Source organism: Macaca thibetana, chromosome 6 (genome assembly GCF_024542745.1).
Source record: "Macaca thibetana thibetana isolate TM-01 chromosome 6, ASM2454274v1, whole genome shotgun sequence".
Classification (NCBI taxonomy): domain Eukaryota; kingdom Metazoa; phylum Chordata; class Mammalia; order Primates; family Cercopithecidae; genus Macaca; species Macaca thibetana.
This window is the reverse complement of record NC_065583.1, coordinates 122,725,143-122,749,103: the sequence shown is the minus strand read 5'-3', so window position 1 is coordinate 122,749,103 and position 23,961 is coordinate 122,725,143. Positions and strand designations below refer to the sequence as shown.

General features: G+C 41.4%; 1 protein-coding gene across 4 annotated transcripts in view; it reads left to right on the top strand.

The window, feature by feature from the left end:
• GPBP1 (GC-rich promoter binding protein 1) overlaps nucleotides 1–23,961 on the top strand; it is an 84,848-nt gene that overhangs the window by 29,722 nt on the left and 31,165 nt on the right. For all 4 annotated transcript variants that reach the window (XM_050794663.1, XM_050794664.1, XM_050794661.1 and 1 more), the window contains exons 3-5: nucleotides 6,562–6,681; nucleotides 23,265–23,388; nucleotides 23,520–23,743. In XM_050794663.1, the coding sequence (XP_050650620.1) occupies nucleotides 6,619–6,681; nucleotides 23,265–23,388; nucleotides 23,520–23,743 (411 nt within the window). In that variant the 5' untranslated portion in view covers nucleotides 6,562–6,618. The remainder of the gene's footprint in view (nucleotides 1–6,561; nucleotides 6,682–23,264; nucleotides 23,389–23,519; nucleotides 23,744–23,961) is intronic.

The window sequence follows — 23,961 nt, the reverse complement described above, 5'->3', positions numbered from 1 at the left end:
TGATAGAGTGAGACTTCGTCTCAAAAAATAAATAATCAAAATGGGCAAAGGACTTGAATATTTTTCCTAAGAAGATCTACAAATGGCCAGCTCACTATTACTTTGCAGTAAGTTTCGAAATAGGGAAGTGTGAATTCTGTAACTTTATTCTTTTTCTGCATTGTTTTTGGATGTTTAGGGCCCCTTGCACTTCCAAAGGAAATTGAGAATGGCCTTTTCTATTTCTGCACGAAAGAGTGTGTTGGATTTTTTCTTTTTTGAAATAGTGAAACTTATGGAAAAGTTCTCTTATCCCCCTTGCAGGGCGAGTGATGGGGGTGTGGCTTGCTGCTTTGGCACCCCGCTGCTCAAATCTCTATGCAGAGCATGCAGACAGGGCAGGCTGTGGGACTCCGACCCCACTACAGCACCTGGGGTGAATGTTTACAGTTCCTGAAGCCTCAGTGGGCATGTGTTACAGGGTGCCCTTTCAGTCTAGCCATCTGTAGGCGGCTTGTATTAGCTCAGTTAGATGCCCTGCTTTATCGCAAGGACAGAGGGCTTTCTTGCCTTGCTCTATGGGAAGAATCGAATCACACTTGGGCTTGGAGAATGAGTGCAAGGTTTTATTGAGTGGAAGTTTTCAGCAGATGGATGGGAAGCCAGGAGGGAGATGGAGTGGGAGGGTGGTTTTCCCCTGGAGTCCTGCAGCTCAGCGACCTGGGCTCTCCTCTGACTGCACCTGCCAAACTCAGCGAAACTTCGAGCCCTTCCACTGGTCGATGGCCTGCCAGCCCGCTCTCTGTCAGTGTGGTCTTCCACCGGCATGTGGTCTTCCACTGACGTGTGGTCTTCCACTGGCATGCTCCCCTCGACGTCCAGCTGTTTGTGTGTTTTGCCGATATGTCTCTCTTAATGACGTCCAGCCACTTGTGTGTCTGCCTACTAGTCTCGGAGGGTTTTATAGGCACACGTTGGGGGTGTGACTGGCAGAGTGGTCTTGGGAAATGCAGCATTTGGGCAGGAAAACAGAAATGCCGTGGGCACAGACCCAGGGATGGAGCCCTAGCAAGGGACCATGCCCTTCCCTTTCCAGCACTTGTCTGCCCACTTCCATATCAATGTGGTCTTACTCTTTCTCAGGGGGGTGAAGCCCTAGCCAGGGATCTCATGGAGGTGGAGCCCTAGCCAGGGATCATGCCCTTTTCTTCCCAGCACTTCCTTTCTTCCTTCCGAATCAATAGGGTCTCACTTTGTCGCTCAGGCTGGAGTGCAGTGGTGTGATCTTGGCTCACTGCATCCTCTGCTTCCGGGCTCAAGCGATCCTTCCGCCTCATTGTCCGAAGTAGCTGGGACCACAGGTACGAGCCACCATGCCTGGCTAATTTTTTTATTTTTGGTAGAGACGAGGTTCGCCATGTTGCCCAGGCTGGTTCTGAGCCACTGAGCTCAAGCAGTCTCCTCCCTTCGTCCTCCCAAAGTGCTGGGATTATAGGCGTAAACCACTGTGCCTGGCTGAGTGTTGGAATTTTAATAGAGATTGCGTTGAATCTGTAGATGATGATTGGGTAGTATTGCTGTCTTAACAATGTTAAGTTTCCCATTCCTCAGGGCTGTCTGTCTTGTCTTTTTCTTTTTTTTTTTTTGAGACGCAGAGTCTCGCCCTGTCTCCCAGGCTGGAGTGCAATGGCATGATCTCGGCTCACTGCAACCGCCGCCTCCTGGGTTCTAGCGATTCTCCTACCTCAGCCTTCCAAGTAGCTGGGATTACAGGCGCCTGCGTCCACACCCAGCTAATTTTTTTGTTTGTTTGTTTTTTTTAGTAGAGATGGGGTTTCACCATGTTGGTCAGTCTTGTCTCAAACTCCTGATCTCACGTGACCCACCTGCCTCAGCCTCCCAAAGTGCTGGGATTACAGGCTTGAGCCACTGTGCCCGGCCAGGAATGTCTTTCTGTTTAGGTCTTTTAACATTTCTTTCAGCATTGTCTTAATAGTTTTTGGTGTACAAGTGTTACATTTTCTTCATTATGTTTATTATAGGTATTTTATGCTTTTGGATTTTACTGCAAATTGAGTTTTCTTAATTTCTTTTTTGGATTGTTAATAGTATATATACACACAGCTGTTTTTGTGTGTTGGTCTTGTATCTTGCAGGTTTTCTGAATTTAATTAGCTCTAATACATATTTTTTGGACTCTTTAGAATTTGTATAAGATCATGTAATGTGTGAATAGGAATAATTTTACTTCTTCCTTCCAATTTGGATGCTTTTAAAAAAATTTGCACTGTCTCACTATGTTCCCCAGGCTGCAGTGTAGTGCTTTTCACAGGTGCCGTTATAGCACTCTACAGCCTCGAACTGCGGGGCTCTAGCACTTCTCCCGTCCCAGGCTCCCACGTATCTGGGACTAAAGGTGCTTTGCACTGTGCTGGCTCAGGGTGGCTTTCATTTCTCTTCTTGCCTAGTTACTATGGTTAGAACATCTGCTACAGTGTTGAATAGAGCTTGTGAAAGCAGGGCATTCTTGTCTTGTTCCTGATCTTAAGGGGAAAGCTTTCAGTCTTTCACAGTTGAGGATGCTTTGCTGTGGGTTTTTTTTTAATAGATGTTGTTTATCAGGTTGAGCAAGTTTCCTTCTTGTTTCCAGTTTGTTGAGTATTTTTATAATTAAAGGGTGCTAGATTTTGTCAAATGCTTTTTCTGCATCAATTAAGATGATCATTTGGTATTTTTCTTTCATGTTATTAGTGTGGTGTATTTTTGATTGATTTTTGTATGTTGAGTCACTCTTGCATTCCTGGGAAAATACTACTTTGTACGGTGTTTGATCCTTTTTATATGCTGCTAGATTTGGTTTACTGGTATTTTGTTGAGGATTTTTACTCTACTCTGGTTGTAGTTAGAATTCCTTAGCTATTGGTTGATTTTGGGTGTTTTTGATGGTCTTTGTGATTTTAAAGCTTAAAGTTTTCTGAAATCATTTTAAAGACTAAGTTTGTTATTCTGACGGAATCAATTTGAGTAAGTTTTTCTTTGAAAACAGCACAAATTTGGTAGAGTCAGAAATAAAACATAACAAAAAAGAGAAAAAGTTTCATCTATTTGTGTATTTTTTGCCAAAGTGTATTATTTTTCAGTCTGAAGAATAATCTTTTTTAAAAAATTAAAGTCAGGCATGTGCACTTAAAGATGTACACTTAGGTTTTATTTTTTTCAGAACCAGCTTTCTCCTGGGGAAATTTGTATTCTACATGGATGTCGTGAATAAATTGTAAATTTGGTGACAGAGAAAAAAAAATTAGGGTTTTCATACTAGCAGTGTTTGTGTATCTTTTTTTTTTTTTTTTTTTTTGAGACGGAGTCTTGCTCTGTAGCCCCGCTCTGTAGCCCAGGCTGGAGTGCAGTGGCGCAATCTCGGTTCACTGTAAGCTCCGCCTCCCAGGTTCACTCCATTCTCCTGCCTCGGCCGCTGGAGTAGCTGGGACAACGGGCACTCACCACCACGCCCGGCTAATTTTTTTGTATTTTTAGTAGAGATGGGGTTTCACCATGTTAGCCAGGATGGTCTTGATCTCCTGACCTCATGATCTGCCCGTCTTGGCCTCCCAAAGTGCTGGTATTACAGGCGGGATCTACCGTGCCAGACCTGTTTGTGTATCTTAAACTCTTTATGTCCACGTGGGACCTTCACATATAACAGAATCCAGTAGATTTCTTAAAAAATAGTTTTTTCTTAAGCCAGTCAAATTTACCAGTGGGGGGCCAGTGGAAGATTTCTAATGAGTTGTGGAATGCTGACTCCTGGATTGTTAGTAGGACTGTTGATTTGCCTTTTTTGGGGGGGGAGGGTAGTTGTCTTCTGTATGTACTTGGTTGTTGTGTATGTGTAAAGGAAATAATACATAAACATTTTAGTTGGTCTATTTCTAAAGTTGTTTGTATTAGTTTACTACGGCTGCCATTAGTTTACTAGGGCATACTGCAGACTGGGTGGCTTAAACAACAGAAAATTATTTTCTCAGTTTTGGGAGTTCTAAGTTCAGGATAGAGGCATCAGTAGAGGGTTGATTGCTTCTGAGACCTCTCTCCTTGGTTTGCAAATGACTGTCTGCTTGCTGCCTCTTCACATGGTCCTTTTATCTGTGCATGTGTCCAAATTTCTTATAAGGGCACAGTCTTGTAGGAATAGAACCCACTCTAATTGCCTCATTTGCAGTTAGTCACTTCTTTAAAGACCTTATCTTCAAATATTGCTAATTTAAGGTATTGGGGGCTATGACTTCAACATACGTCTTATTGGTTGGGGGGACACAGTTCAACCCATAACATACACAGGGAAAGGAAGATGAGACAAAATCAGATGGCACAATGCAGTTAAGATGAGTGGTGTGGAACTTGTGAAACTTTAATTAACCTTTATATACTTGTGTAACTGCCATAACAATACTGCTTTTTTTTTTTTTATTAAAAGCTTTTTTCAGAACATGAGTTAACTTCTATTTTTTAAGATAGGATCTTCTCTGTCACCTGGGCTGAAGTACAGTGGCATGATCATAGCTCACTGCAGCCTCAAACTTCTGGTCTCAAGCAATCCTCTTCCCTCAGGCTCCCTAGTAGCTGAAACTACAGGCATAGACCACCACACTCAGCTATTTTTAAAATTTTTTTGTAGGCGTGAGCCCTGCCAGTTTTTGGTTCAGTTCTCTGAAGTTTCTTACGAATTTTTATTTGGTACAAGCTTTTCATTCCCACTGAGTTACTGAAACTACAGTTTTAAGAGTTTTCAACAGAGTTGTTGGAAAAGTGTGTATCACAAAGCACCATTTAGCATTTAACTTCATGTTAAAAGAAAAAATCTTTTATAAATTTTAAAACACGTTAGTTTTCATTGTTATTCCACAAGACTTTGAAATTTAATGCAAATAGAAATAAATAGGATTCTGAATACCTGGATTTTTGTGATGTGCACTATATTTTGGTTAGACAGTCTCAAAACCTGTATTTTGTTTCGTGAGTGTTTTATTGGAATTCCTCTTAAGGTTTTCAAGTTGTATCAGAGTTTTTCTCCCTCAGCCAATATGAGCATTTAAACATTTTCACTTTCATTGTCAGTTTTAACTAGTTGTATTTGCTTTTTATATCTGGTTACTCTTAACCTTTCTTTTCTTTTCTTTTTTGAGACAGTTTTGCTTTTGTTGCACAGGCTGGAGTGCAGTGACTGTCTCGGCTCACTGCAATCTCTATCTCCCGGGCCAGGTTCAAGCAATTCTCTTGCCTCAGCCTCCTGAGCAGCTGGGATTACAGGCGCATGCCACCACACCTGGCTAATTTTTTTTTGTATTTTTGGTAGAGACAGGTTTCTCTATGCTGGCCAGGCTGGTCTTGAACTCCTGACCTCAAGTGATCCACCTGCCCACCTCAGCACCACAAAGTGGTGGGATTATAGACGTGAGCCGCTGTGCCAGGCCCATTCCCTGGTTTAAAAACAGTCCAGATGTATCATCAATTTAGTTGTAAAGATTTGAGTATATGTCTTTTTTATTTATTATTATTTTGAGAGGGAGCCTTGCTCTGTTGCCCAGGCTGGAGTGCAGTGGCGTTATCTCAGCTTACTGCAACCTCTGCCTCCCAGGTTCAAGTGATTTTCCCGCCTCAGCCTCTCAAGTAGCTGGGATTACAGGCACCCGCCATCATGCCCAGCTAATTTTTTATTTTAGTAGAGATGGAGTTTCACCATGTTGTCTAGGCTGGTTCCGAACTCCTGACTTCAGGTGATCTCCCACCTTGGCTTCCCAGAGTGCTGGGATGACAGGCATGAGCCACTGCGCCTGGCCTGTCTTCCTTCTAAAACATAACCACCATACCATTATCACATCTAAAGTGATTATTCCTTAGTGCCATTTAATAATATCCAGCTTGTGTTCAAAGTTTTGATTGTTTCATAATTTTCTTTCTTTCTTTTTTTTTAAGGTTGATTTGTTCACATAAAGGATTCTTAGTTCATCTGCCCATTAAAAGCCACTGTTTGTTGTAGAAACCAGCTCATTTAACCTTTAAATTATCCCATGATCTGGATTTGACTTATTACTTCCCCCAGATGTCCTTTAACTTGTTCTCCATCTTGAATGTCCTGCTAATTGGTAGTTAAATCAGATTTCTAATTTTATTTTAGGTGGGCACAAGACTATGTCATAGATGGTACTCCGTATTTCATTTTGGGTTATGTCAGGAAACACTTGATGTCTAGTTATCTATTTGATTTTTTTTAAAAAGCTATACTGAGGTATACTTTATGAAAAAATCAGTTTTAAGTTTATAATTTGAGGTTTGACAAATGTGTACTGTAGTAATAACCACCGTAATCAAGATAATACTCAGTTACCCAGAAAATTCCCTCTTGTTTCTTGCAGTCATCCCCCTTCCAAGTTGATCTATTTTCTATCACCGTAGTTTTGTCTTTTCTGGATTTTCATTATAAATAGAATCCTATAGTAGTAAGTAGGAAGATCATTGTAATATAAAGGCGATAAATTTTGGCCAGGAGCTGCAGGTCTAATTCCTTCCATTTTTATATGACAGGGACTTGCCATGAGGTGTTGAAGCCTTGTTTCACTGAGTTGGAGAGACTGGACCTAAATGGCGCAGCATGACTTTGCTCCAGCCTGGCTTAATTTCCCTACTCCACCATCATCAACAAAGGTATTCTTTCTGCATCTCTCTTTCTGTCTGCTTCTCTTGCATTCGTTTTTTACACAAATGTAATTAAGTCATGGAGAAGTAATAATATCTTTGCAGAGAAGTACATTTGTGGCCGGGCATGGTGGCTCACCCCTTGTAATCTCAGCACTTTGGGAGGCCGAGGTGGGTGGATCACCTGAGGTCAGGAGTTCGAGACCAGCCTGACCAACATGGAGAAACCCTGTCTCTACTGAAAATACAAAATTAGCTAGGCGTGGTAGTGCATGCCTGTAATCCCATTTACTCAAGAGACTGTGGCAGGAGAATTGCTTGAACCCAGGAGGTGGAGGTTGTGGTGAGCCAAGATTGCACCATTGCATTCCAGCCTGGGCAACAAGAGCAAAACTGTCTCAAAACTAAACAAAAACAAAAACCCAAAACATTTATATTACCATCTAAGTTATCTAATTTGTTGGCTGTATTAATTTTTTTTTTTTTTTTTTTTTTTTTTTGAGACGGAGCGTTGCTCTGTCACCCAGGCTGGATTGCAGTGGCATGATCTTGGCTTATTGTAGCCTACGCTTCCTGGGTTCAAGCGATTCTTCTGCCTCAGCCTCCTGCGTATTTGGGATTACAGGGGTGGGTCACTATGCCTGACTAATTTCTATATTTTTATTAATAGTAGAGGTGAGGTTTTTGCCATGTTCGCTAGGATGGTCTCTAATGCCTGACGTCAAGTGATCTGCCTGCCTCGGTCTCCCAAATTGCTGGGATTACAGGCATGCGCCACCATGCCCTGCCTGTTCTATTAGTTAACAAGTCAGTTTTTATTATACCATCAGCGCACTAAGCCATTTATTTCAAAGTTGTCTTTTGTAGTAATCAGTTTCAAAAATTTTAATTCTTACTAGTCAGATATGTTGAACAGAGCATCTTTTTCTATACTGTTTTTTACTGTTACATAGGTTGACTTGTTCATAATGATACCCACCAGACATGGTGTACTTCAGTTTGCAAAGTGCTTTTCTGAACATTATGTAATTTGTTCATAATTCCATGAATGTGGTGATTTAGAATTATTCTTAGTCCCTGCTGTACTCATTTTAAATATTGATCTCCTTTTTCTATGAGGGAAAGTAAAATCATTGAGGTGCAGAGAAAAGCGTTTGTGCACAGTCACTTTGGGATGAGGACGATTTATCTGAGTTCTCTGTGTCTTTCCCCATCTTTCTGTAAAACTGTTTGTCTCATTTGGTATCAAACCCATCTGTCAGGCTCCATTAATTCCCAGCTAATTGCTCTATTGTTTTCATTAATGCCTGTGGGGGCCTACATTATGATCCATGCTCTGATCCAATTTAGTTATGGCAGGTGTAGTTTTGAGGCCCTGCCTCCTGAGGTTGGTTCTGACCGTAGTAGGGCTCTCCTTAACGTATCTCTTTCTCAGATTCATTCAGAACTAACTGGCCTGTGATTCAGCTTATTGCTCTTCATGGAGAGGAGCTACCAGCCTCTTATTACTACCAGTATCTCCATTGTTTGTGAGAGGGCTGTTAGTGTTGAATAAAGTTAGTTCCTTTGAGAGATTGCTTCTTACCCTTGGCAAAATCTTTGAGTCATTACTCCTCATGCTAGGTGGAGCAATAGCCTGAATCTTCTCAGTTTGTTTTCCCAGAGTGAAACTACTGCCCTGTTAGATAGCTGGAGCAAGAGCAATTAGGGCTCAGTTTTCTTGGGCTGATGAACCTGGGTTAGAGCCTTCATTCTGTGAGTGGGGGTTGGGTGGAATAAAGGAGCCTCAGATTTCTTGACTGGAGTTATCAGGAATTTAACTTCTTCAATTCGAGTTGGAGCGGGTGAGAAATGTTGGCAGTCTGCCTCTCCCAGTAAGGTGTACCCCTTGTTTAGGAGATGAGACGGGGGAAGAAACCTGTCTTCTCTTGATTATAGCTGCCCAGATTGGATGCAGGAGGGGTAGTTGGTTGTAGCTCAAGTGCTGCGGACTCTTAAATAATTGAGTTTTAGTTTGAACAAGTATAACTGGGAAAAACAATTAAAAAACAAAACACTGTGGCTGGGTGTGGTGGCTCACACCTGTAATCCCAGCACTTTGGGAGGCACAGGCGGGCAGATCACTTGAGGTCAAGAATTCAAGACCAGCCTAGCCAACATGGCCAAACCCCATCTCTACTAAAAATACAAAAATTAGCCAGGTGGGGTGGCATGAGGTTGCAGGGAGCTGAGATCGCGCCACTGCAGTCCAGCCTGGGTGAAGGAGCGAGACTCTGTCTTCAAAACAAAACAAAACACTAAAAGTGTGAAAATTATTCTAAGGGCACATAGCAAATGAAGAAACATTTATTCAAGAAAATCTGAAAACTTTGTGTTTCTGTACTATTCTTCTGATAACCTGCTTTTTCCTTATAAACATTTTTTCAAAGCCTTTTCGTATATCTGGAACCCTTTTTTTTCCCCACATAAATACGACTTTCGAATGGCTCATGACTAAAATTTCAGGAATAATGTGAACTTTGCAATATCATTATACATTAGGACTCACTAAGGAATGTTCATTTAACTTATATAAATAAAAATAGAATAGTTTTTTACAGATACATTTACAGACATTCAAGGAGATTGCAAATTATTAAAATTGTTTTTAAGATGTGCTAAGAATAAATTTTTGAAGCAGATGCTAGAAATGGGCTTTTTTGATAGATTATGTAAAAAAAAGATAGTGATTTAATAGTCTGCAAAGTGGAAAATAGCGGCATATTCTGACAAAAAGTCATAATACAATTTTTTTGGTCAAGTTATTTTGTTAGGGGAGCTTTTTGATGGGCCTTTCTTCCAGCACGATCTAGTGTGTAGACATAAAACAACTACGGCCCGGGTGCAGTGGCTCACGCCTACAATCCCAGCACTTTGGGAGGCTGAGGCAGGTGGATCACCTGAGGTCAGGAGTTTGAGAGCAATCTGACCAACATGGAGAAACCCCGTCTTTACTAAAAATACAAAATTAGCAGGGTTTGGTGTTGCATGCCTTAATCCAGGCTGAGAATCGCTTGAACTGGGAGACGGAGGTTGTGCCGTTGCACTCCAGCCTGGGCAAGAACAGTGAAATGCTGTCTCAAAACACACACACACACACACAAAAAAAACTGTAAGTGGTCAAAGATCCACCTGTAACTGTCTAAATACTTGCCTCTAAATAATGAGACAATGCAAATGCAAAGAGCTGGTATAATTAAGAATATAACCATTTTCAGAAAAAGCACGTTGATTCTCTTGGGCCAGACGTGGTGGCTCACACCTGTAATCCCAGCACTATGGGGGCGCTGAGGCTGGAGAATCTCTTGAGGCCAGGAGTTTGAGGGCAGCCTGGGCAACATGGTGAAACCCTGCCTCTCTACAAAAGTAAATAAATAAATGAAAATTTTCACACAGATTTAAGAGTTTATTTAAAAATATCTTTCTCATGAATACTAGTTAATTTCTTATCACTTATGAAATTTTTTATAGTAATGTATACTTTTGGTTCAGCCAAGTTGTGTTCATTTTGATGGAAAGTAATTCCTTTAGGTGTTATGGCTTTTCTAGACTATAAGATCTGTGTAAAAGAAAAGAAAACAAAACAAAACAAAAAACTATTTTTCCTTTCTACTCTCAACACAGAACACTTCTATAACCACATATTTTGGATTCTCCCCCTCAAAGCAGTTTTCTAGCAGACACTACCTGGGTATCCTATAATGCATTTCAGTTCTGACACTGTCTGCTTGGGATAGTGTCAGATCCCACAGGTTGAGTGTTCAGTCCCACAAGACTGCCTTCACTTCAGATGCCAATAGCCAGTCCCAGTCACCAGTACTTCTCACTGGTTACAAAGCAGGGTTTCTGCAACCACCCCCGTCGGGTCTGAACCATTTCCTAGGATGGCTCAAAGAATTCAGGGGAACACATTTGCTGATTTATTATAAAGGATACAGGTGAATAGATTGATAATGGTGAGGTATGGAGAGGTGGTGTGTGGAGCTTCGATGTCCTGTCTGGGTATACTACCCTCCCAGCAGTTTCATGTGTTCAGCAATTGTTGGTCTGTGGGTGGGGCTGAAAGTTCATACTCTCTAATCACTTGATTTTTGCTGTTGCCCTATGCTGAGACTGTTGGGGGTCCCCAGTCTAAGTGACCATTAACATAAACTTGAGTTATCACAGGGACCTGATAACTTGGTTTCACCTCAAGTGATCCGCCTGCCTCTACCTTCCAGAGTGCTGGGTAACAGGCGTGAGCCACCACACTCGGCCCGGAAACAATTTTATAATTTGGAATTTTCTTCTCCCATAAGGACTTACCAGGTCTTAATAAATTTGCCATATGTGTTGAAAAAGATACATTGAAATTACAGAATTTTCCTATAGATTGTAATTTTGGGGTTTGAAGATGGATCTTAGTGATCATCTAAACCTTATACAGATTTTGGAAGGTTAGTTGAATTGCCTTCACATTGCTGATTAGTGTGAGCCTAGATTGGAATCCAGGATGCATCTGCTGTTCTGCGGTCTTTCTATAGGACTCATTTTGGAATTCTGTAAAATGAGTAAAAATTTCATTGACTGTAAAAAAGGGACTTGAGGCCGGGTGTGGTGGCTCACGCCTATAATCTCAGCATTTTAGGAGGCCAAGGCTAGTGGTTCACCTGAGGTCAGGAGTTCGAGACCAGCCTGGCCAACATGGTGATACCCCGTCTCTACTAAAAATACAAAATTTGGCCGAGTGTGGTAGCACGTACCTGTAGTCCCAGCTACTCAGGAGGCTGAGGGAGGAGAATCACTTGAACCCGGGAGGCAGAGGTTGCAGTGAGCCCAGATCCCACCACTACACTCCAGCCTGGGTGACAGAGTGAGACTCTGTCACAAACAAACAAGGATGACAGAGTGAGACTCTGTCTCAAACAAACAAACAAGGATGACAGAGTGAGACTCTGTCTCAAACAAACACACACACACACAAAACAAATAATTAAAATAAAAAAAAAGGTACTTGAAATTGTTGGGGAATGGAGACCTCTATTGATTAAGCCACTGAAATCACTAGTTGTTACTGACTGCCACCTTCTCATTCTTGTGTGGGTCCCTGGAATTCATCCCAGCCGAGCTGCTCTCATTTGTCTTTTAAGTCAGCATTTTCCCCAGTCCTGCCTGGATGCATATGGGTTTCCTGCTTTTGTCTTTGTTTACTTTTCCTTTTTTTGTCATTTTCTCTGAAATAAATGTAAGACTTCTTGTAATTTTTAAGCGATTTCATAGCTAACATAAAGCACAGTAATAAAAATTAGCATCTGGGCCAGGTGCGGTGGCTCATGCCTGTAATCCCAGCACTTTGGGAGGCCGAAGCAGGCGGATCACCTGAGGTCAATTTGAGACCAGCCTGACCATTTGTGGAAAAACCCCGTCTCTACTAAAAATACAAAATTAGCTGGGCTTGGTGGCGCATGCCTGTAATCCTAGCTACTTGGGAGGCTTCAGGCAGAAGAATCGCTTGAACCCGGAAGGTGGAGGTTGTGGTGAGCTGAGATCGTGCCATTGCACTCCAGCCTGGGCAACAAGAGTGAGACCCCGTCTCAAAAAAAAAAAAAAATCTGGAATAAACAAAACATTAAAAAAAAAAACTTGTAAATATTTTTTGTCTTCATTTAAATGTTAACTTGAAGTTAAGATTGGTACTTTAAAAAATTAAAAAAATAGAGACAGGGTCTCACTATCTCGCCCAGGCTGGTCTTGAACTGCTGAGCTCAGGAGATCCTTCCATCTTAGCCTCCCAAAATGTGATTACAGATGTGAGCCATTGAGCCTGGCTGATAATTGTTATCATGCATTGAAATTCTTAATGCTTTTTGGGACGTGACTCTGGATTAATTTGTATAGGCCCTCATAATGATGATGATTTTGATTTTTAGAATTTGGAATGCCAATTCTAAATTCTGAATTCTTCTAATTGAAAATTAGCTTTAGAAAATAGTTGACAATTTAAACTTGTTTTTTTTTTTTTTTTTTTTTTTTTTTTTTTTGAGATGGAGTCTCACTCTGTCACCCAAGCTGGAATGCAGTCGTGTGATCTCTGCTCACTGCAACCCCCGCCTCCCGGGTTCAAACGATTCTCCTGCCTCAGCCTCCTGAGTAGTTGGGATTATAGGTTCCTGCCAACATACCCACCTGATTTTTGTATTTTTAGTGGAGATGGGGTTTCACCATATTGTCCAGGCTGGCCTCAAACTCCTGACCTCAGGTGATCCACCTGACTTGGCCTCCCAAAGTGCTGGGATTACAGGCATGAGCCACTGCACCCCACCCAATTTAAACTCTCACCTAGCAGTATTTGAGATTTATTTCTTTGCCTATAGTGGTTTTGACAAACAAAATACCTTCTAGTGATACTTTTATTATACCTTCTCTGTCTTATTCTTCCCTCTGTCAGATCCTCATTTATGAATTCTATTTGTAATTAACCTCTTGTTTTCTGCCATTGTCTTTTGTTTACCCACATCATTTTTCTCTTTTTAATATTGTTCTGAGTAAGTGGAACATACATTTAGTATTGCATTCTCTATTTAAATTAAATGACAGTATTTTTTGTTTGAAAAGATGACATGAAGATTTGAATTAAGGGTAAAAATGTTTTCAGAACTGTGTGGCAGTAGTTTTGAAATGTGTAGAACTTTAGCCCCATCATGTGGTAAAAATTTAAACTGCATGTGGCTGAGTATAACTCTCTTATTTAGGGCAGTGACTTTTGGAGTGTTAGTTGTGACCTGTAGTGAGAAGGATATTTTACACACACTTTTCATTTCCACGTAGATATAACAAATAAATTTCATATATCTATGGTACACTAATGTTTTCTTCTGTAGTTTTCTGGTTTTTTAAAAATTCCATTAAAAAATGCTAATTGTGACTGATCTCATCATTTGTTAATAGGTCCTGACCAGCAGTTTGAAAGTATTACTGAATGAATGTTGAACAGATACTGAAAAATTTAGATAACTAGCAAATTCTGTTTGTTATGCTAGGAAGGATGACAAAATAATCCCTGTAAACAGGATGCTGTATCTTCGTAATTGTTTGATGAAAGATTTCAGGGCTGTGGTATTAAAAGGGTAGATGAATGGTATGAAATAGAAACAAAGTTGGAGAGTTTTTTTCTTTTTAAACAAAATAAATGTGTTATGGTGGAACTTTACTATGATGAATACATTTTCATATCTGTATTCAATAATCTGTAGTTATCTCTATAACTAGTGTATAATAGTAATATTTTTTGATTCTTTTATGGCAGTGTTAAAAAGATTAGTATTACTGTACCAAAACTTTCCTTTGACAACGTAAGCAATGTCAGCTTGCGATGAAAATGTAGGCTATTTATACTTTTAGGCTGAAAGGATCAGAAAATTCAATCAGACTGCTAGTCGAGTTCATTGAAACTTTTATTTTGATTTTTGCTGTACTGAAGGCACATAGGCAGAGTTCATTGAAACTTCTATGGAGAAGGTTTACTGTGTAGATTTTTTGGTTTATTGTTTATTTAGGTATTCTGGGATTTAGAGAAAATTTTAAATGAAACTTTTAAAAAAAATTTTTTATTTTTATTTTTATTTTTTAAATTTTTCTAGAGACAGGGTCTCACTATGTTGCCCAGGCTGGTCTTGAAATCAGTGCTGGGATTATAGGCTTGAGCGACTGTACCTGGCCTTAAAACTATTTTTAAAAACAGTCCAGAAAGAAAGGCAGTGTAAGAGGAAATGGATGGAGATGGGCTCTGCTTTACTTGTTGTAATAAAACACTTTATATAAAGGTAACAAAAATCTTAAGATGGTAGACACTCTTATCTCTCCCTGCCCCACCATTTACAGATGAGGGAACTCAGGTTGAGATTAATTTGCTGAGACGTACTAGAGCTGGAATAGGAAGCCGTATGTATCAGACTTTAAAATTCATCCGTTTAATAACTTTCTTTTCGTGATTATTAGGATAGTAGACTAGGTTTCAGAAGAGAAATACTAGGATACTTTTATGCATACACCAAAATATATTTTTATCCCAGTTTGGAGAAACATGAAATAATTGTTTTTTCCCTTTTTTTCAAGGATACCATCTCTAGTATCTTTCTATAGTCAGTCATAGGAAATTCATCTCTTTTGGCTGTATAAACTTTTGTTGAGTGGATCTACGTGAATTATGTAATTACCTATTAATGGATTAGACTGTAGAAATACCTGGGCATTTCTTGAATATAATGGTAAGGTAAATTTCTAGCAGAATTGCTGGGTCAGAAGGTGTGTACATTTTGGTAGATAATGCCTAACTCCTCTCCAAAAAGTTCTCATCTACTTATAATCCCGTTACAGTTTTATGGGAAGGGAGGCAGCTTTTCAGTCTCGGAGATACTGGATGTTTTCATTTTTACGTTTTTGTGAAATTAGATGAAAAGATAATACTTTGTTTTGATTTGCATCACTTAATTACGATTGAGCATATTTTTATGTTAGAAATTTTTTCTCAGAATTGCTTATGTAGTCTATTTCTTAGTGACTTATAGCTCCTTTCATATTGGGTTATGTTTGACTATATTTTTTATTTAAAATTTTTTTTCGTATGGCACCCCAGAACTAAGCAGATGCCATTTATATTGCAAATGTTTTTCTACAGCTTGTTTGATATTTTAAAAATTTCCTTAAAATTTTTCCCCCTTAGAGACAGGGTCTCACTGTGTTGGCTGGTCTTGAACTCCTGGCCTCGAGTGATGCTCCTGCCTCAGCTTCCTGAGTAGCTGGGACTATAGGTGCACACTACTGTACCCAGTTGTACATAGTTCTACACTATGTAGAAGGTTTTAATGAAGTATTTAAATGTACAAAGAAGTAAGTAAACACTTACTAACCACCCTGGTAATTAAGTAGGCCAGGTGCAATGGTTGGCTTCTGTAATCTCAGTGCTTTGGGAGGCTGAGGTAGGAGGATCGCTTGAGGGTAGAAATTCAAGACCAGTCTTGGCAACCTGATGAGATTTCGTCTATACAAAATAATTAAAAATGATTAGCCAGGCATGGTGGCTTGCACCTGTAGTCCCAGCTACTCTGGAGGCTAAGGCAGTAGGATCACTTGAGCCCAGAAGTTGTTTGAGGCTGCATTGAGCTATGAGTGTGCTAGTAGAGCTGGACAACAGAGTAAAACCCTGTCTCAAACAAACAAACAAAAAAATTTAGGCCAGGTATGGTAGGTAGCTCATGCCTATAATCCCAGCACTTTGGGAGGCTGAGGCAGGCGGATCAGCTGAGGTCAGGAGTTCAAGAGCAGCCTGGCCAACATGGTGAAACCCTGTCTCTACTAAAAATACAAAAATTAGCTGGGCATGATGGTACGTGCCTGTAAATCCCAGCTACTCAGGAGGCTGAGGCAGGAGAATCACTCAAACCCGGGAGGAAGAGATTGCAGTGAGCCAGAATTGTACCACTGCACTCCAGTCTGGGCAACAGAGCGAGACTCCGTCTCAAAAAAAAAAAATTTTACCACTCAACATAGTTATATCTTAAACATTTCACTATATTTGCTTTATATTTCTTTTTGGAAATAAGAGTATTACATATACAGAGTCCACTATTCACAATCCTGTTTCCATTTTAATTTTTTTCCCACGGGTATTCTCAATGCATATTCTTATTACTATATGTGTAAATGCCAATAGATAGTATTATATGTTTTAAAATTTACATAAATGATTATTTAAATGTCTACATGTTTTATATTCATTATGTCTGAAATTTTTTTCATGTTGATATCTATAGGTTTAGTGTAGTTATCTTGAACGTTGACTAATACTCTATTTTGTGTCCACTCACCACATTTTGTTTGTCTATTTAGCCTTAGATTGTTTATAACTTTTGGCTATGACAGTACTGCATTGAATGCTTTTGTAATTTCTCCTTGTCCATATGTGTAAGAATTTTTAAGGCTACTGCTTCTCAAAACTTTTTATAGGTATTAAGACAACCTGGGATTTTGTTAAAATTAAGTTTCTGATTCAGTAGGTCTTTGGTAGGGTCCCAAATTCTAATAAACCTCCAAGTGATGCTGATGTTGCCTGTCTGTGGACTACGTTATGAATAGCAGTACTCTAAGCTATAGTTAGAAGTAAAATTGCTGGGACTTGATTAGATATTGCCACATTCTTTCCCTTGTGGTGGTCTAATTTTTACTCCATATGCTATCTGTAACTATTTTCTTTTTTTCTTTTTCTTTTTTTTTTTTTGAGACGGAGTCTCACTCTGTCGCCCAGGCTGGAGTGCAGTGGCACGATCTTGGCTCACTGCAACCTCTGCCTCCCAGGTTCAAGTGATTTTCCTGCCTTGGCTTCCTGAGTAGCCAGGACTACACTCCAGCCTGGGAGACAGCGAGACTCCGTCTCAAAAAAAAAAAAAAAAGGAAAGAAAACTGATGTCTGTGAACAATTAACTGTCCATATTAAAAAAAAAAAAAAAAACAACAGATCCTACAAAGTAAGAATTAAGATTGCTTAGACACAAGACTAACCAATTTCATGGCGGTGGAGGAGAGCAAACATACCCCAACACTTGAGGAACATGTTACCCAAGGAGGTGCAGAAAGGTGAACAATTAATGCCCTCTCTGTACGCTGAACCAGCATCACTGCCTGAGTCAAACAGTAGCTGGAGGAGTTGACACTGACACACTGCTAGATTTGCCACCTCTGTCCACATACTTTGAACTTGGAAAAATTCATGTGGACGTGGGCAGTCAACTATCCTGCTATTCCTGATGCCATCAATGGCAGCTCCTGAATCTGCATTTGAACACTCAGATCCATACAACCTTGTTTCATTATGATCGATAACAATTCATATGCTTATCCAGATACCTGAATAGTTATGACATGTGTAGCAACTGAGGCTCCAGTTACTTTGAGACATCGTTCATGTTTCTGAACTAAGCTATTAACAGTAATCCAAATCAAGTTTAACAGCAGATCTTGGAGTGACCTGTGTCCCTTGGGGTGGCTAGTTTTTATGTGAGAGAGAATGAGATACAGGAGGTCTCTATTGACAATGAGGGGTAACTTTTGGCCCATTTGTTGTCCCTGTAATTGTTAGAGTGACACCAACAATCAGGTCAGTTTAAATTCCTGTTAATGAACTGTAATGGATAATCATGGCCATAGACCATATTCTGGCAAAATTATTTATTGGTGGTCCCCAACATTCACCAGCGTTCCTTCTTCCAGGGTTTATTCAGTTGGCTGGGTCCTGACCTCACTTGAGATGTTGATAATAGACTTCATGAAATGCTGTATAAGACCAGTTAAATTAATTTGCTTCTAGTCTCAGGAAGATTAATATGAGTTACTGACAGTGGAATAATGATGGGAAAACTCAGATTCAGCCAAGAATGTATAGGGCTGATGTGTAGATCATTGAGAGAGGCAATTCATCCTGGGCTCTGAGCATTTTTGCTTTTTTTTTTTTTTGAGATTGAGTCTTGCTCTGTCAGGCCAGAGTGCAGTGGCGCGATCTCAGGTCACTGCAGCCTCTGCCTCCCGGGTTCAGGCAATTCTTATGCTTCAGCCTCCCAAATCACTGGGATTACAGGTGTGCACCACCACGCCTGGCTAATATATATATATATTTTTTTGTGACAGAGTTTTGCTCTGTCGCCCACGCTAGAGTGCGGTGGTGCAATCTCTGCTGACTACAAGTTCCGCCTCCTGGGTTCACGCCATTGTCCTGCCTCAACCTCCCAAGTAGCTGGGACTACAGGCGCCCACCACTGCACCTGGCTCATTTTTTGTATTTTTAGTAGAGACAGGGTTTTACCGTGTCAGCCAGGATGGTCTCGATCTCCTGACCTCGTGATCCTCCCACCTTGGCCTCCCAAAATCCCAAAGTGCTGGGATTACAGGCGTGAGCCACCGCGCCCGGCCTGTATTCTTCTGAAATTATTCTTTAACTTTTGGAGATGGAGTCTCGTTCTGTTGCCCAGACTGGAGTCAGTGGTGCGATCTTGGCTCACCACAACCTCCACCTCCCAGGTTTAAGCAGTTCTCCTACCTCAGCCTCCTGAGTAGCTGGGATTACAGGCACCCGCCACCACACCCTGCTAATTTTTGTACTTTTAGTGAATTTAGTGTATTTAGTGAGCTATTTCACCATTTTGGCCAGGCTGATCTCGAACTCCTGACCTCAGGTGATCTGCCCACCTCACCCTCCCAAAGTACTGGGATTACAGGCGTGAACCGCCACGCCTGGACTAATTTTTGTATTTTTCGTAGAGTCGGAGTTTCACTGTATTGACCAGGCTGGTTTCGAGCTCCTGACCTCAAGTGATCCACCTGCCTCAACCTCCCAAAGTGCTGGGATTATGGCCATGAGCCACTGCACCCAGCCCCCTGCACCTTCTTGCTTGTATGCAAGATCTTGACTACACTTTGCATGGGCCATTTCTTGATTGGTTGTAGTAAGCAACATTGAGGGACAAAGACCAAGCTCTTTATAAATGTGGTTGATTTGCCAAACTCAGTGCAAGGGCAGCATCCACCTAAGCCCCCTCCATGTCAAGCCCCAAAGGTCTTTGGGAGCTGTACAGAACCAGTGCTAACATCATGCTTATGCTGCTTGCTGTGCCATGAGTAGTAAAGTCTTTTTGTCTCATTTCTTTTGCCAGCATACATAAAACAGTATCCAGGCTAGCTCATAACTTGCAGAGATGATAAAATCCCAGACTCTTGAAAGACTCTGACATATAGCCAGCACAGTAAAGTACGAGTAAGAAATACAGGTAACAGGACTAAAGAGCAAGATAGAAAATTGGTATTATTTATGAACAGTAACTGTCCATATAAAATCCCAACAGATATGCTACAAAGTAAGAATTAAGGTTACTAGAAATAAAGTTGCTAGATAAAAGACTAAAACAAGATAGAATTGTAAGTGCAACAAAGACTTAAGAAGGCTTTAAAAAATATAATTTAAAATAGTAACAAGCACTTGGCCTGTTTATTTCTTTGTATGTTTAAATACTTCATTAAAACCACCAATATAGTCTTTTTAAGAATATCAAAGCTGGTTTGGTGCAGTGGCTCACGCCTGTAATCCCAGCACTTTGAGAACCCAAGGCAGGCAGATCACAAGGTTGGGAGTTCGAGACCAGCCTGGCCAATATGGTGAAAACCTGTCTCTACTGAAAATACAAAAATTAGCCAGGTGTGGTGGCGGGTGCCTGTAGTCCCAGCTACTCGGGAGGCTGAGGCAGGAGAATCACTTGAACCTTGGAGACAGAGGTTGCAGTGAGCTGAGATTGCACCATTGCACTCCAGCCTGGGTGACAGAGTGAGACTCTGTCTCAAAAAAAAAAAAAAAAAAACAACTATATCTATATCTGTATCTCAAAGCTGGGCACAGTGGTGAACAGTCTCAGCTACTCAGGAGGCTGAGGCAGGAGCTTCATCTGAGGCCAGGAGTTTGAGTCTGGCCTGGGCAACATAGATCCTGTCTCTAAGGGGGAAAAAGATCCCCCCATTCTTTATTTTACCCAGATTTCAGTGGGGGAAATTTTTTTTTAAGGAAATTAAAAAATCAAGCTGTGGAAAAATATTTGCAGTATAAATGGCATCTGCTCAGTTCCGGGGCATAATACAAAAAAAGTTAAAAATACTGTAAGGTGCTGGAATAAATCTATTGAAATACATGCAAGACTAAAAAAAACTATAAAGACTTTAAAGATGACAAATATAAGTACAGATATACATGTGCATTTCTCTCCCTACTGAGATAAATAAGTAAGCATATATGTATGTGTATGTTTTCTAACCCAGTAATAAATAATTGTCTGGGCCAGGTGCAGTGGCTCACGCCTATAATCTCAGCACTTTGGGAGGCCAAGGCAGGTGGATCACTTGAAGTCAGGAATTGAAGACCAGCCTGGCCAATATGGCCAAACCCTGTTTCTACTAAAATTATAAAAATTAACCGGGCATGGTGGTGGGTGCCTGTAATCCCAGCTGCTCACGAGGCTGAGGCAGGATAATCACTGGAACCCAGGAGGTGAAGGTTGCAGTGAGCCAGGATCGTGCCACTGCACTCCAGCCTGAGCAACAGAACGAGACTCCATCTCAAAAGAAAAAAGAAAAAAAAAAAGAGTTGTCTGTCTTCTCAACCCTTACTGTCATTATATTTTGGCCAATGGGCAAGAATTGTCAACTTCATTCTAATCTTCCATTTTGATTACAAGAGAACCTGGCTTGTGTTTTCATGTGATTTGTGGCTCTTCATGTTTTTGAGAACTGGCTTTTTGCTCATTTTTCTCCCATTGGGTTGTCCTTATTTATATTGACTTACAGAGCTCTATTTCTTTTTCTTTTTTTCTTTTTTTTTTTTTTTTTTTGAGACGCAGTCTCACTCTGTCTCGTCCAGGCTGGAGTACAGTTGTGTGATCTCAGCTCACTGCAACTGCAACCTCTGCCTCCCGAGTTCAAACAATTATCCTGACTCAGTCTCCCAAGTAGCTGGGACTACAGGCGTGTGCCACCACACACGGCTAATTTTGTATTTTTTGTAGAGATGGAGTTTCACTATATTGGCCAGGCTGGTCTCGAACTCCTGACCTCAGGTGATCTGCTCACCTCGGTACCCCAAAGTGCTGGGATTACAGGTGTGAACCACCATGCCTGGCCTTTTTCACCAAACATTTTTTGATAATTTTCATGCATTTTCTTTTTAGATTACTGAGACCACCTGTTAAAATTCTCTCCCCTCTCCCCTCTCCCCTCCCCTCTCCCCTCCCCTCTCCCCTCCCCTCTCCCCTCCCCCTCTCCCCCCCCTCTCTCTCCCCTCCCCTCTCCCCTCCCCCCTCCTCTCTCCCCTCCCCTCTCCTCTCTCTCCCTCTCCCCTCCCCTCTCCCCTCCTCTCCTCCCCTCCCTCTCTCCCCTCCCCTCCCCCTCCCCCCTCTCCCCTCCCCTCCCCTCCCCTCCTCCCCTCCCCCCCTCTCCCCCTCCTCCCCTCTCCTCTCCCCTTTCCCCTCTCCCCTTTCCCCCCTCCCCCCCCCCCCCCCTCCTCTCTCCCCTCCCCTCCCCCCCTCTCCCCTCCCCTCTCCCCTCTTCTCTCCCCCCTCCCCCCTCCCCTCCCCTCTCCCCTCCCCTCTCCCCTCCCCTCCCCCTCTCCCCTCTCCCCTCTTCTCTCTCCCCTCCCCTCTTCCCTCCCCTCTCCCCTCTCCCCTCTCTCCTCTCCCCTCCCCTCTCCCCTCTCCCCTCCCCTCTCCCCTCTCCCCCTCTCCCCTCTCCTCTCCTCTTTCCCCTCTCCCCTCTCCCCTCTCCCCTCTCCCCTCTCCTCTCCCCTCTCCCCTCTCCCCTCTCCCCTCTCCGCAGCCTTCATCTCCTGGGTTCAAGCGATTCTCTTACCTCAGCCTCCCGAATAGCTGGGATTACAAGCATGCGCCACCATGCCCGGCTAATTTTTTTGTATTTTTAGTAGAGACGGGGGTTTCTCCATGTTGGTCAGGCTGGTCTCGAACTCCCAACCTTAGATGATCCGCTTGCCTCAGCCTCTGAAAGTGCTGGAGATTACGGGTGTGAGCCACCACGCCTGGCCCAAAATTAAATTTTTTTTTTTTTTTTTTTTGAGACTGAGTCTGGCTCTGTCACCCAGGCTGGAGTGCAGTGGCCGGATCTCAGCTCACTGCAAGCTCCACCTCCCGGGTTTACGCCATTCTCCTGCCTCAGCCTCCCGAGTAGCTGGGACCACAGGCGCCCGCCACTTCGCCCGGCTAGTTTTTTGTATTTTTTAGTAGAGATGGGGTTTCACCGTGTTAGCCAGGATGGTCTCGATCTCCTGACCTCGTGATCCGCCCGTCTCGGCCTCCCAAAGTGCTGGGATTACAGGCTTGAGCCACCGCGCCCGGCCCAAAATTAAATTCTTTAAAAAAAACTGTTGGAAGTTTTGATTGTGGTTTTATCCGATTAGTAGATTAATATATTTGGGGCTAGTGACTTTTATACATTGTTAGAACTTTTCTGTGTTTCTAATTTTTTGGAATAGTTATTGTACATTCTTTTATTTTGATCTTTTAAAAAAACACTTGGTTTGGGGAAGAGGAATATGGAAATAAATTTAAGGGACTTAAAACTGAAGATTCATTTGACAGTTTTTCTCTGATGTAGAAGGAAACTTTGAGCTGTAGTGAAAACGTTTATATCAGGTAATGTATGATACAGACTTAATGTTTCATTATACAAGAAACATATCATATTTTAACTTGTTTTCCATACAATAGCACTTTACCTTTTATATTTTTTGGAAAAAAAAGATGTTGAACTCTAAGAACGTGTGCTTGTTTCCATTAGATAGAAGAAAATGGACCATTGGTGAATCCATTATACATAGAGTTACCCAATTATCAAATACCTTGAAAAACCTTGAAAATAACTGCAATATGTGTTTCTTAACCATTTAAAATTATTGGGAATAAGTTGGAGTATTACTAGTTTTTAAGTTATATTTAGGTTTCATAAATATTTACCTGTATTTTTATAATTTGTTTCAGTCGTCATTGAATTTTGAGAAGCATTCTGAAAACTTTGCATGGACAGAGAATCGTTATGATGTGAATCGTCGACGACACAACTCTTCAGATGGCTTTGATTCTGCTATTGGACGTCCTAATGGAGGTAAAATTTGCTAAGGAATGGTGTTATGACTAATTTTCTTTATGATTTTTAAAGAATGTTTTGATGTGATTCGATTTTTAAGCCTAACTCTCTTCTTTTAATTTATATTACTTTACTATTATCAAATAAAGGTAACTTTGGAAGGAAAGAAAAAAATGGATGGCGTACGCATGGAAGAAATGGTACAGAAAACATAAATCATCGAGGTGGATACCATGGTGGAAGTTCCCGTTCTCGTAGCAGTATTTTCCATTCTGGAAAAAGCCAAGGACTACATGAAAACAACATACCTGACAATGAAACCGGGAGGAAAGAGGACAAGAGAGAACGTAAACAGTTTGAAGCTGAGGATTTTGTAAGTTTTTTATAACTTTTATACAAATGAAGCTTCTATAAGTGCTATTTTAAGTGATTCTCCTGCCTCAGCCTTCCCAGTAGCTGGGATTACAGGCACCCACCACCAGGCCCGGCTAATTTTTATATTTTTGTAGAGACTGGGTTTCACCACGTTGGCCAGGCTGGTTTGAACTCTTGACCTCAGGTAATCTGCCTGCCTCAGCCTCCCAAAGTGCT